The sequence below is a fragment of the Muntiacus reevesi genome, chromosome 14, assembly GCF_963930625.1.
Source record: "Muntiacus reevesi chromosome 14, mMunRee1.1, whole genome shotgun sequence".
Lineage (NCBI taxonomy): Eukaryota > Metazoa > Chordata > Mammalia > Artiodactyla > Cervidae > Muntiacus > Muntiacus reevesi.
Window position 1 is genome coordinate 53,647,201 of NC_089262.1, and position 12,429 is coordinate 53,659,629.

Genomic DNA, 12,429 nt, shown 5'->3' on the forward strand with positions numbered 1-12,429 from the left:
TCTCCTTCTCCCCTCCCTCCATCTTCTCCCTGAGAAAATACTTGTTCACTGAGGCCTGAAATTGATTTTTCAGGGGACAGAGTTTTTCATTTCATAAAAAAAAAAAAAATGATTTTAAATGCACAGTCACTCTTGGGCAAAATAAAACTTTGACTTGAAGTTACTGTCTGGAAGCAGCCCGACCCTTTTCCTGAGAGCAGCGCAGACACCATCTGAGGTGCTCCTTCCGAGGATCGCTGGTCAAAGGGGGGAAGCTGGGGATGCAGAACTCAGATCTTCCACTGTCTGGGTATGTGGGGCACTCCCCTGCTGACTTTCTGATGGGGCTCAAAAGAACATCTAGCCTCTCCAACCTCATCTCTAACCAGTCACCCCACCTGCCCCCCAAACCCTGCTGGCCACATTCAAGGAATCTTGAACTGCTTTGAGGAGCCTGAATTTGGAAATTCTTTCCAGTTGCCCCTCTGCCTATAACATATTGCCCACCCTACCCTGTCCCACAACGACCTCTTCACATAGTCTACCCCTGCACTTTCTTTGAGTTGAAACTTAGATGGAACTTCCCTGCAGAGAGCTTTCCCTGGCTCTCCATGGCTGGTCCTATGCCCACCCAATGTGTTCCCCAGGCACATGTTAAATTGAGGGGTAGACATCTGATTTGTTGTCTGTTGTCCTCTCTAGAATTGATCACCTTGAGCGTGTTCACCATTACTTTCAGTTAATAATTATTGAATAAGCAAAAGGAATTTGCTTTCATGCTGTTGTTGAAAGAGAGGGAAGATATAATGGAAAGAATAAATTCATATTGGTTCTTTTATTTGTCAGGGTAGGGTACCAACTGCATGAAACAACACCAAATCTCAATGGATTAAAACAAAAAGAGTTCACTATTCACCCGTGTCAGAGTCCAACCCCAGAACTGGGGTGGGCTGGGCCCTTTCGTTCTTTCCACTCCCCACATCCATCCAATAGTCAGGGGAGAAAAGAAAGCATAAGGGTTCCTATGGGAGGATTTTTAGAAGCTCATCTGGAAGACGCATACATCATTCTTACTAAGAATTCATTTGCCAAAACTCTGTCACACAGGGAAAAAAAAAAAGGGAGAACAGGAAAAAAAAATAGAGGTCGGCAAACACAAAACAGTCTCCCATGGCCCTGAAAAATGAGGAAGGATGATTTCAACAAGCCAGAAATTGAGGAATTTCTCAAAGCTCAGAAGCAATGGAGATTGGATTGGTGGATATAAATGAAGAAAGGAAGCCAGAGCCGATAAGACACTCAAAGAGAAACAAAAGAAATTCATGCAGGAGAAAAATACTACAAAAATAAAATCGATTCTAGAGATACTTCAACCTAAGAGTCAACAAATGCCAAATCACAGGAAGGATTTCTGGAAATGCTATCAGGGAAATGAATGTTCGAAACTGCATTCAGCAAGAGCTGGACTACCCCACACTGAGTAACTGAGATAGGCACTGCTTGCCCAGGAGGACACCTGCTGTGAGTGTCAGGACTGGGCGGCAAAGCAGAACAGAGGGTGGAATAACTCAAATCCTCCATGAGGGCAGCTGCAGAACAGGAAAGGGAGCAGAAGACTGCAGTGTTTTTTCTCAGACTAAAGCATTCCACCTACCTCTTCGGAGTAGAACTTGTAAACAAGAAACTCAAAGCAAACGTGGGACCCAAGAAATAAGATGTGTCCCCAGGTCAGCTTATCAGTGGAGACGAGAAGCACCCAGAAGACAAGCTGTAGACATGCACTGTCCAGCCAAACACCTGCTCCTTTTCCATTCACCAGAAGAAAGATGCTCATCAGAATGATAGGCAAACAGGAAAACCAACACCCTGAAAGGGATGTACCAAATGGCAATATGCAAACAGCTAATGCTTGATGAACAGATTTTAAGTAGAAACAGATGAAGAATTTAAAATATAAATGTAATCAATAGTCTCAGAGAGATTTATTTTAGGTCTGTCACACCTCAGAAACAGTCATTACAGCAGTAAGGAATCTGTCAGTTTTGTTGGAAATGAAAGTGTTATCTATCAAATAAAATTTCAGTAGATGGTTTAATTAGTGTTGGGAGACAGTTTTGCAGTCTCTTGCATGTCTGCATATCTTACAAAGTGAGACACTGACTGCCTTTGTTTTACACTATCTTTTCAACGATGTTTATTTAGTAAATGTCTTGAAAAAGAGAGACTGTGTCTCCCTCCAGAGCAAGGCATGCTTACAATTCAGTATAATGAAAATATTTCCCTCCGAAGCAAAGAGCAGACATGCTTATAGAAGACTTTGGATCCTTAAGCTCAGGGCTCTCATCTCCTGTGTGTGTGGAGTACGATCTGGCCCTTCCGGTGTCTCAAGAAATTAACACAAATCCTGCTACTCTAGTCCTGCTTTGTGTGCGAAGTTGTCTTTGTGTCTAACCTAGGAGTCCTGTGTCTCTCCAGTACCCATGAGATTGTGGCAGAATAACACACACAGAGGAAATTCAGACCCTTCACAGTTCTTAACAATTATTATAATGGAAATACTGAGAGCTTAAAATAGGGACTCGTGGGTAAGACTCTGGGCTTCCAATGCAGGGAGTGCTGGTTCGGTCCCTGGTCAGGGAACTAAATCCCACAGGCTTTGCAGTGCAGCCAAAACAAACAGAAACCCATAAAACAGGGAGCTGAAAGGTCAAGTCAAGTTACTCTCCCAGAACTCAGTCCCCACAGTAAATATAGGATATAGGGGATAAATAGGATCCAGAAGCTCTAACGTGAAATAGGAATTCTGATAGAACTGAGAAAATATAATCAACAAAAATAGAAAAGCTTTTCCCAAACCTAATGGAAGAAATATTTAAATTGAAAAGGCTATAACATCTCAATAAATCACTCCACATATTACTTAATAATTACAAAGAGAAAAGGATTCCTCCACCTATAAATGCTGTAAGAAATTACCTTAACCACGCTATCAGTACTTAACTAACCTGATCAATAATGGAACAAACACTTGTGTGCTTTCTAATGCAATGCACTAAAAAGGACGCAGTATTACTTCTATAATATTCTCACTAAAAATGTTTATTCTCAATCTAGACTTGTGGAAACAATCAAGACAATTCTTTATTTAAAGACATTCTTTAAAACAACTGGCCTGGACTCTCTGTTCAAAAATATCAACGTCATGAAGGATGAAAAAAGACCAGGAATCTATTCTAGATTAAAAGAGAATAAAGAAACATCACAGATAAATGTGGTGCATAGGCCTTAATTGAATCCCTCAATGTAAAAGGAAAGCTAAAAGTGACATTACTGGAAAAACTGGATATTGTGGAATATTTGGAAAACTGGAAAATTTAGATATAGATATATTAAATAATAAAGTGAAAATGTTTGTTGCTCATTGTGTCCAACTCTTGACAACCCCATGGGCTGTAGACTGCCAGGCTCCTCTGTCCACGGAATTTTCCATGCAAGAATAGTAGAGTGGGTTGCCATTTCCTTCTCCAGGGGATCTTCCTGACCCAGGGATCCAACTGGGATCTCCTGCATTGCTAGCAGATTCTTTACCATCTGAGCCACCAGGGAAGCCCATCTATTAAATAATAGTATTGCATCAAATTGAATTGAATCATGGATTTAGTTAAAGTTAAATAAAGTTTTTCATGTGATAATGGTTTTAAGACTATATAGGAAAATATTCTTGAGGAGATATATGTTGAAGTATTTGGGATGAAATATCATTAATGTCTGTAACTTTTACATGGCCTGTCAAAATTATAAACATTTTACATATATATAAATTATATACATAATCTTATATGTGAAATCTATATATGTGCATGTATATGTATACACAGAGAGAGAGGGAGAGAGACAAAAGAAAAATATGGCTAAACCAACAATACTGTAAAGCAATTTTCCTCCAATTAAAAAATAAGTTAAAAAAAGAAAACTAGGTCTAAATATTAACAATTGGTGAAACTAGAATATTTGAATGTTCATTGAATTATTCTTGAAATTTGCTATAGATTTGAAGTTTTTCAATATAAAATCATTGGAGAAAATAGACTGCAAATGCAAGTCAAATGCCAAAAAAGGAGTAATGTATAAAGTACTCCTATCTAAACATATTTAGGAACCATTTCATAACTCAATTGTTTAAAGATAAAAAAATTTTCAGAGGGCCATAAACAGTCTACATACATAGCATCCTTGGATATATATATATATATAGAAGAAAGACAATAATATCAGCCAAGTTCTGAAAGAAACTTAGAACATAGATTTTTATATCCAGCCAATTAGAATTTAAGTGCAAAGACAGAGAGAGAAGCAAAAAGTATTTTCAGTAATATGAAGACTAAGAAGTTGTGTATTCAGAGATCTCCTCTGAAATAGTCAAAGATATATTCCAGAAAAATTAAAATGAATCCAGGAAAGAAGGAAGATATGAAGTCCAAGAAGCAGTGGTATATAAAGAAATTGTCAGCCAGCAATATGCAGCATTAGAAATTAGAAACAGTTACATTAGAAAACTATACTATTAAAAATGTAATTAGTAGATGATTTTCTAGGACAAATAAATTACCAGACTCAAGAAAAGCAAAATCTTTTAATAAACCATGAAACCCAGACAGTACTGAAAAAGTAATCAATGAGTCATCTTTTGCTGAAGTTCCAAATTTCAGATGCTAATAATTTATAGTTTCACTTGCAGTGGAAATTATCATTATCTATCATGGAGTGAGAACTCTTTCAAATCAGCAAGACCGCCCAAGTGATATGAACAGAAAATGTAAAGAAGGAATGAATACAGGTAGCCAATTAGCTTACAAAAAATATTAAGTTTAATCTCAGTTCAGTTCAGTTGCTCAGTTGTGTCCAACTCTTTGAAACCCCATGGACTGCAGCACACCAGACCTCCCTGTCCATCGCCAACTCCCAGTTTACTCAAAATCATGTCCATTGAGTCAGTGGTGCCATCCAACCATCTCATCCTCTGTCATCCCCTTCTCCTTCTGCCTTCAATCTTTCCCAGCATCAGGGTCTTTTCAAATGAGTCAGTTCTTCACATCAGGTGGCCAAAATATTGGAGTTTCAGCTTCAGCATCAGTCCTTCCAATGAATATTCAGGACTGATCTCCTTTAGGATGGACGGGTTGGATCTCCTTGCAGTCCAAGGGACTCTCAAGAGTCTTCTCCAACACCACAGTTCAAAAGCATCAATTCTTCGGAACTCAGCTTTCTTTATGGTCCAACTGTCACATCCATACATGACTACTGGAAAAACCATAGCCTTGACTAGACAGACCTTTGTTGGCAAAGTAATGTCTCTGCTTTTAAATATGCTTTCTAGGTTGGTCATAACTTTCCTTCCAAGGAGTAAGTGTCTTTTAATTTCATGGCTGTGGTAACCATCTGCAGTGATTTTGGAGCCCAAGAAAAGTAAGTCTGTCACTGTTTCCCCATCGATTTGCCATGAAGTGATGGGAACAGATGCCTTGTTCTTAGTTTTCTGAAGGTTGAGTTTTAAGCCAACTTTTTCACTTTCCTCTTTTACTTTCATCAACAGGCTCTTTAGTTCTTCATTTTCTTCCATAAGGATGGTGTCATCTGCATATCTGAGGTTACTGATATTTCTCCTAGCAATCTTGATTCCAGCTTGTGCTTCATCCAGCCCAGCGTTTCTCATGGTGTACTCTGCATTTAAGTTAAATAAGCAGGGTGACAACATACAGCCTTGATGTACTCCTTTTCCTATTTGGAACCAGTCTGTTGTTCCATGTCTAATTCTAACTGTTGCTTCCTGACCTGGATACAGGTTTCTCAAGAGGCAGGTCAGGTGGTCTGGAATTCCCATCTCTTTCAGAATTTTCCACAGTTTATTGTGATCCACGCAGTCAAAGGCTTTGGCATAATCTATAAAGCAAAAGTTGATATTTTTCTGGAACTCTGTGCTTTTTCAATGATCCAAATTTAATCTCAGTAGTAATAAAAGAGAGGGGAAAAGAACTTCAGTGAAAGATTCTATTTTCCCCCATCAAATAAGCAAAAATTAAATATTGATAATTAAAAGTTCTGGCAAAAGTATATGGAAATGGATTCTCTCATTCATCAGAGTTGGTGGCAGTGAAATGTAAATTAGCATAGCCTGCGACTTTCCTGGTAGTCCATGGTAAAGACTCTGCCTTCCAGTTTAGGGGACGCAGGTTCAAACCCTGGTTGGGGAACTAAGATCTCTCGTGCTGTGGGGCAACAAAGCCCATCCTCCACAACAAGAAAACCTGCACACCACAGCAAAGACCCAACACCTGCCCCCCCAAAAAAATTAGCATAGCCTTTTTGGAGGCCAGTTTGGCAATATGCATTAAAGTACAAAATGTGAATACATGTACTTTGTTCCAGTTTTCTGTATTAAAAGATCTGTCCTATACAAATACTGACATATGGTAAAGAAAGGGAAGAATTATGATGTCAATTCCTTGCTGGGGAATATTATGCATCCATTAAAAAAACATGAAATAAATCAGAATGCACTAATATGAAAGTATCTCTAACCATGATAACGTGGCAAAGAAAGTTATATAACATATATAATTACTTTTTAATGCCATACATCTATTGAAATTGTCCAATGTGTAAGACTTCATCCGTGGTACTAGACTTACAGAACTGAAGAAAATAGATAAATTCCTGACCTTACAGACTTTACATATCCAGTTTGGAAATGAGTGATTAGAGTAGGGTTGGGGCAAGCAAATACTAAACTAGTTAGCAAATACATAATTTCCAACACTGGTAAGTTCTATGAAGGCAATACATAGGGACTGTAGTGGGAAAGAGGCCCAGTGTCAAGTCAGTGCTCTCAGTAAATGAGAGCAGTTTTGATCTGAATACATGTTCTGAAATTGAAAACCACTCCAGTCTCCTGTCTTTTATGATATGCCAGCCAGAGAAGATATAGTATGATCGAAAATCTGCAGAGCTTTTGTGAGCTGACAGAAAGCACCAAACTGCAGGTCCAGCATCCAGGTTTTCCTTTCTTGTTCATCTGCATTAGCAGAGTTAGATCTAGGCTGCGAAAATGAGGGGAAAGGGGGTATACTTGGCATTGCATGCTCATAGGCATGTTTCAGGAATACATGAGTAGGTATGTTCCTTTGAGAAAGTTATAGAATGTATTGCCTTATGTAAGTAGAATTAGCATAGGCAGTAAGAGTAAACAAAGTGACTGTGGACTGGAGTCCATATAAGCCTTCGTGTGTAAGAGGTGAATATATGAAGGAGGTAGAGGGGGGACTTTTAGCCAGAACATCACACCACCTTGAGTTCTCCCCTGTTCCCATGAATGAAAGCTTTGGGCTCTCTCAGTCCTGACCACAGGACAAGGGCTACAGTGGTCTCACGCCAAGCAGAGCCCATAAAGCAGAGAATTTGTGTGACTCTTCTGGGTCTCCAATTTACTGCTCAAACATACTCCATTCTCCACAGCATTTCAGCACCAAAGGAGCAGAACAGGAGCCATGCGTGCTTTCAGATAGGCCTCTCCTTTAGAGCTTTGGGCTGTTTGGGGGGGACACACCCTGTTTTGTTTCTCGCTCAAGTCTTAACCACCACTGCTCAGACTCATATCCCAAGGCTGAATGCTCAGAGGTGGGTGCCACATGGACTGCACTTGAGCATTCAACCAGGAGATGAGTGCAAATGCTAAGAAGTCAATGCTTTACAACTGGGAAATGGTAATATGCTAAATTATGTACTTAATTAATCTCTATCAACAGAAATATCATAAAACTGGAAAAGCAATTCCATCACCCAGGAGCAGTGTGCATAAAGTATATAAAAAGGATCAAAAATTTCACCAGTAAACCTGTGTTTGTGCTTTGGCTGAATATGCAGAGGTCCATTTCTACTGTAGGCTGATGAATGGTACACTGTTAATTACCATTTAATTGCTTGTCTCTTTCTCCTTGTGTTGCTACCTCATGGGTTAGAAATGACAGGGATAGAATTTTTGCTAGACCCCTTCAAATCAGGAACCCAAGGGAAAAGATTCCCATTAGATTTTACCATAACAGTCTGCTTTTTCTTAAGTGTTTTTATTTTTTGGTTTTTTTTTTTAACATGCAAAAACCATTATATGATGATTGAGGAAACTGAGCTAAGAGGTAACCAGGTGGTGCTGCTATCTCAACATTCAATGATACAGGCTGTTATGATTTCTTGACAACTAGTCTAGAGCTGTAGTTACATATTACTAATAAAACTCAATGAGAGAGTGAAATAATATAGCTATCCACTTTTTACCAGATTAGATCATATTATACAACAGCTTTGTAATTATTTGTAAATTTTTTAAATTGTCTATCTCCAGCACTTTAAGCTCCATGAGGCAAAGACTATGTCTTTCTCTCACTTCTTATCTCTAGCATCAAGCCCAGGACCTGATACTTAGCGGACACTCAGGAAACATTTGCAAGTGAATGAATGAATAAGTGAACAACTGAAAAGGCCAGGTTTCGAATCCTGTTCTTGAACCTGACAGGCCCTTCCCATGATAACAAGATATCTCCTTGCAGATACCTAGATGTTCAAGGCAGAATAAAAGACATTAACAGAGGACACCTGGGCCACAGACTATACCTCCCATGTAATTTCATAGGAATTTATGGCTTAACCAATTTGGAGATTTGTTTCCAGAAAGCATTTGATTTACTCCCTTAAGATCAGTCACGGTAAGTACAAGTCTTAGTGCACTGGCAATGCACTGCTATGGACAGCCATCCAGCGCGTGGTGCGTCAGTTGATGACAGTGATGGTCTCAACGGAGTATGGCTGGATCCTGAGACTGGGCTCTTTCCTCACAGAAGGATACACTGGAGGAGGTTGGAGAGCCAACAAAACGGAAGGCAGGTCCTTAATCTCTGCTGCTTCCCTCAGGCCCCCAGAGCTGGTGTCAGAATCAGAGTGAACACCAGGAGCTCCTGTTCCTCCTGCTGGGTGTCACCTGCCTCTGGCCCTGCATCTGAGGACCAAAGGGCAGCACGACTTCGCAGACTAACTCCCCTTCTCTCGAGCTAATCTGATTTCACTCCCCGATACTCCATCAAAAGCAGAGCCCTTACTTCAGGTTGCATTGACCTCAGGATACCTGTCCCAGAACGTTGTGAAAATATGCTCCTCATACACACACACACAAATCACTTTAGTATTCAGAAAGTTTTTAGGGGCTTCCCTGGTGATCCAGCCGTTAAAAATCCTCCTGCCAATGCAAGGGACACAGGTTTAATCCCTGCTCCAGGAAGATTCCACGTGCCACAGAGCAGCTAAGCCTGTGCACCACAACTTCTGAAGCCAGCGAGCCTAGAGCCCATGCTCAACAAACCGAAGCCACCACAATGAGAAGCCTGCGCACTGCAACGAAGAGTAGCCCCTGCCCGCCACAACTAGAGAACCCCCATGTGTAGCAACAGATACCCAGCACAGCCAAAATAAATAAATAATAATAATAAAATAAATGTTGACAAAAGTTTTTAGGGTTAATGGAGCATTCAGCTCAAAGCATAGCCAAAGTCTGCAATGATACCTTGGGTATAGGATTTGCATTTATGATTTCTTATCTCTTTCTCTTCACCAACACCCACTCCCTTAGGAAAGGAGCCTGGAGGGGGAACCAAGAGTCTGGATTGCAAAATCGAGGAGTGTGCTGAAACACCTGCTCTCGAGGACTCCTCATCATCCCCTGTAGATATTCAGCAACATTCCTGGCAGGTTTCCACAGACATTGAGAACACTGAAAGGTAAGTGGGAAGTTACGCTAAATAGATTGCCAGTCCTCCTCCAATTAATACCTAGGCGCTACAGAGAGTTGAGATTATTTTTCTTTCAGATTCAGAAAACAGAGCCCTCAGTAAACCGAGATGAGAGACAGTAAGGGGTCCAAATCCATCTACAAAGTGGCAGCAGAACTGCCAGGAGACGTGGGCTCCCAGCCTCTGCTCATCCCACTCCATCAGCCTTGTGTCTCCATGGAGATGAAAACTGAGTGCTTCCTTGGGAAGCAAGAAAGTCGAATCTATATACCCATCACTGCTCACTCAACGGGCTGGGTCCCAAAATTTCCATGTTTAAGGGAGAATAATTCAAAATCGTGCAAAGATACCTCCAGGAGATCTTCAGATTTCAGGTGTATGGGATGGCCTACTTAGTGGCCAGTCGGGAGCTGAGGCATCTATCTAGTTCACAGACAGCTTTCTGAAGAGCTGTCTTCTCTACCTCTCCTGGGATTTAGCTGATGGCCCCTTAGTGGTCAAAGCGTGTTAATGCATTTGTCTTTACAAGCAGTAGCTCAAGGCCAGAGACAGTTTCTTTCTTGGGAAGAAGAGATTCTACAGTGATTCTATTTCACTTGGGAAAAGGACGCAATAATAATATAATCATAATCACATCTTGATGCTAAAAATTCCATTCTTTGAGGCAGAGGCATAAGTCCCTTGTTTTTTGGCCTTCACAGTGCTTTCTTGTCCTTTGCTACTGATGTCCCCAGAGCCAACATGGAGCAGCTGAATGAACGCTGGGCAATTCCACCGAGAGCTCTGTGTGTGTGGGGTTGAGTCATTGACAAGATAATGAACATTTTATTTTTTTATTTTTAGAAATGTAACACACAGTGGCATTTATAGCCATTGTGGTTTTACTTTCAGATTGTAATATAATTCTAAAGCTAATTACCAAATTTCTGTGTTTATAGAAAATTGAAGCATGTGGTAATTATGTGCTATTAATAAAACTTGGACTTTGTATAAGCTTGGAAATCCAACAATTCAGACAATAAAGCTGGTTGGCGTGATTTGATAGAACTACAGACAAATGATGAGGGAGTGATTTCTCTTAATTTATAAAGTAGAAAATGCTTAGCTCTATTCCCAGGAAGAAAAACCTGTCAGAGTGCCATGGTCAGGGTATAGTCCATCAGCAAAGCCATTTTCCTTTTCAGAAACCTTGAGCAGAAGCACTAATCAAGCCTTGTAAGCTTGTCAGAGAGCAAGCTATGGCAGATAATAATAATAGGAGAGCCTACCCCTCAGCATTGGCAGTATTTCATTGCAGCCTCAAAGTCCAGATTCTAGTCAAAGGAGATGGGAGCGAGTGGGGAGTAGGCACAGTGGACCTGTTATGAGAGAGGACTTCCTTGCTTCTCCCTATCACTTTGCCCTAAGAGATCTGTGGATTTCAAACTGGGCTGCACTTTAAAATTACTAGGAGGGCCTTTTAAAAATATTCCAAGTCAATTTAATGTGTTGACCCTTGGAAATGCTTAACACCTGTGTTACCCTGAATTTCACTCAGAGTAATGAGAGATGACGGGGAGTGAACACACGCAGCCAGGACAGCACTGGGACCAGAAGAGACAGGATCACCCAGCCTCAGCCTCGCCCAGGGTACCTCTGGTGTCCTAGCGGCATGTCCGTCACCTGCGCTTGGAAACTGAAGTATTGTCCTCATTACCAGAGGCTCCTCTCTCATCTCAGCCAGCTCCAACTGAAGGCAGAGATGGAGGGCTCCTACCAGCAGAATGCCCTGTGGAAGTGTTTGTCAGAGTAGTTCTCATTCCTTCAGAGCCAACCCAACTCAGCTTTTTGTTTTTTCTCATAAAAGCAAAATAAATGCAATTATTTGCCTATTGGAGGCTCAAACTGGTACACTTAGTCACAGACTTTGTCCTTCAGTTATGTCATAGAACAGACGGTTGGAGATTGCATTTCACAAATTTACAGCTGATTATTTTTTCTTTTTATCAATTTTACAGAGACATGCGAGAAATGAAAAACCTTTTAAGCAAACTCAGGGAAACTATGCCTTTACCATTGAAAAATCAAGGTGAGTCTTGTCATTTCTTTTTGAGGCAGAGGGTGCTTTTCCCACGATAACCTTGGGTCTTATTTCTTGAGAAATGAAAGCAAGTGTTTTTTACACAAACAGTAGAAGGCACTGAATGTACATTTGTCTTTCCTTGAGAAGATAAGAGGATGAGAATAGTTTATCAGGTGAAAGCAGTTTTGTTCTGAGGGGAGCTGAGAAACACTCTGATAACAGACACCTCCTTCTCTGGCCCCATCAGTCGAGAGCATGTATTCATTGTTACCCTGTGGAGAGCACCACACCGTGTGTGGCAAACACGAAAGGGCTGAAGACTCGGCCCTTGTCCTTAAAACGTTTACAGCCGGCTTCCCCACTGGCTCAGTGGTAAAGAGTTCGCCTGCCAATGCAGGAGACACGGGTTCTATCCCTGGTCAGGGAGGATCCCACTTGCTGCAGAGCAACTAAGCCTGTGCGTCACAACTACAGAGCCTGTATTCTAGAACCCGAGAGTGGCAACCACTGAGCCCACGTGCCCTAGAGCCTTTGCTCGACAACAGAAGAAGCCGT

The 12,429-nt window shown here is 40.9% G+C and overlaps 1 protein-coding gene across 2 annotated transcripts in view; it reads left to right on the top strand.

Moving 5' to 3' along the window:
* The window catches only part of RGS7BP (regulator of G protein signaling 7 binding protein), a 101,715-nt gene that overhangs the window by 75,935 nt on the left and 13,351 nt on the right, over nucleotides 1-12,429 (top strand). Inside the window, exons 4-5 of one of the 2 annotated variants that reach the window (XM_065905728.1) lie at nucleotides 9,653-9,800; nucleotides 11,810-11,880. In XM_065905728.1, the coding sequence (XP_065761800.1) occupies nucleotides 9,653-9,800; nucleotides 11,810-11,880 (219 nt within the window). Of the gene's footprint in view, nucleotides 1-9,652; nucleotides 9,801-11,809; nucleotides 11,885-12,429 lie in introns of those variants that run through there. The other variant, XM_065905729.1, reaches the window with a different exon arrangement.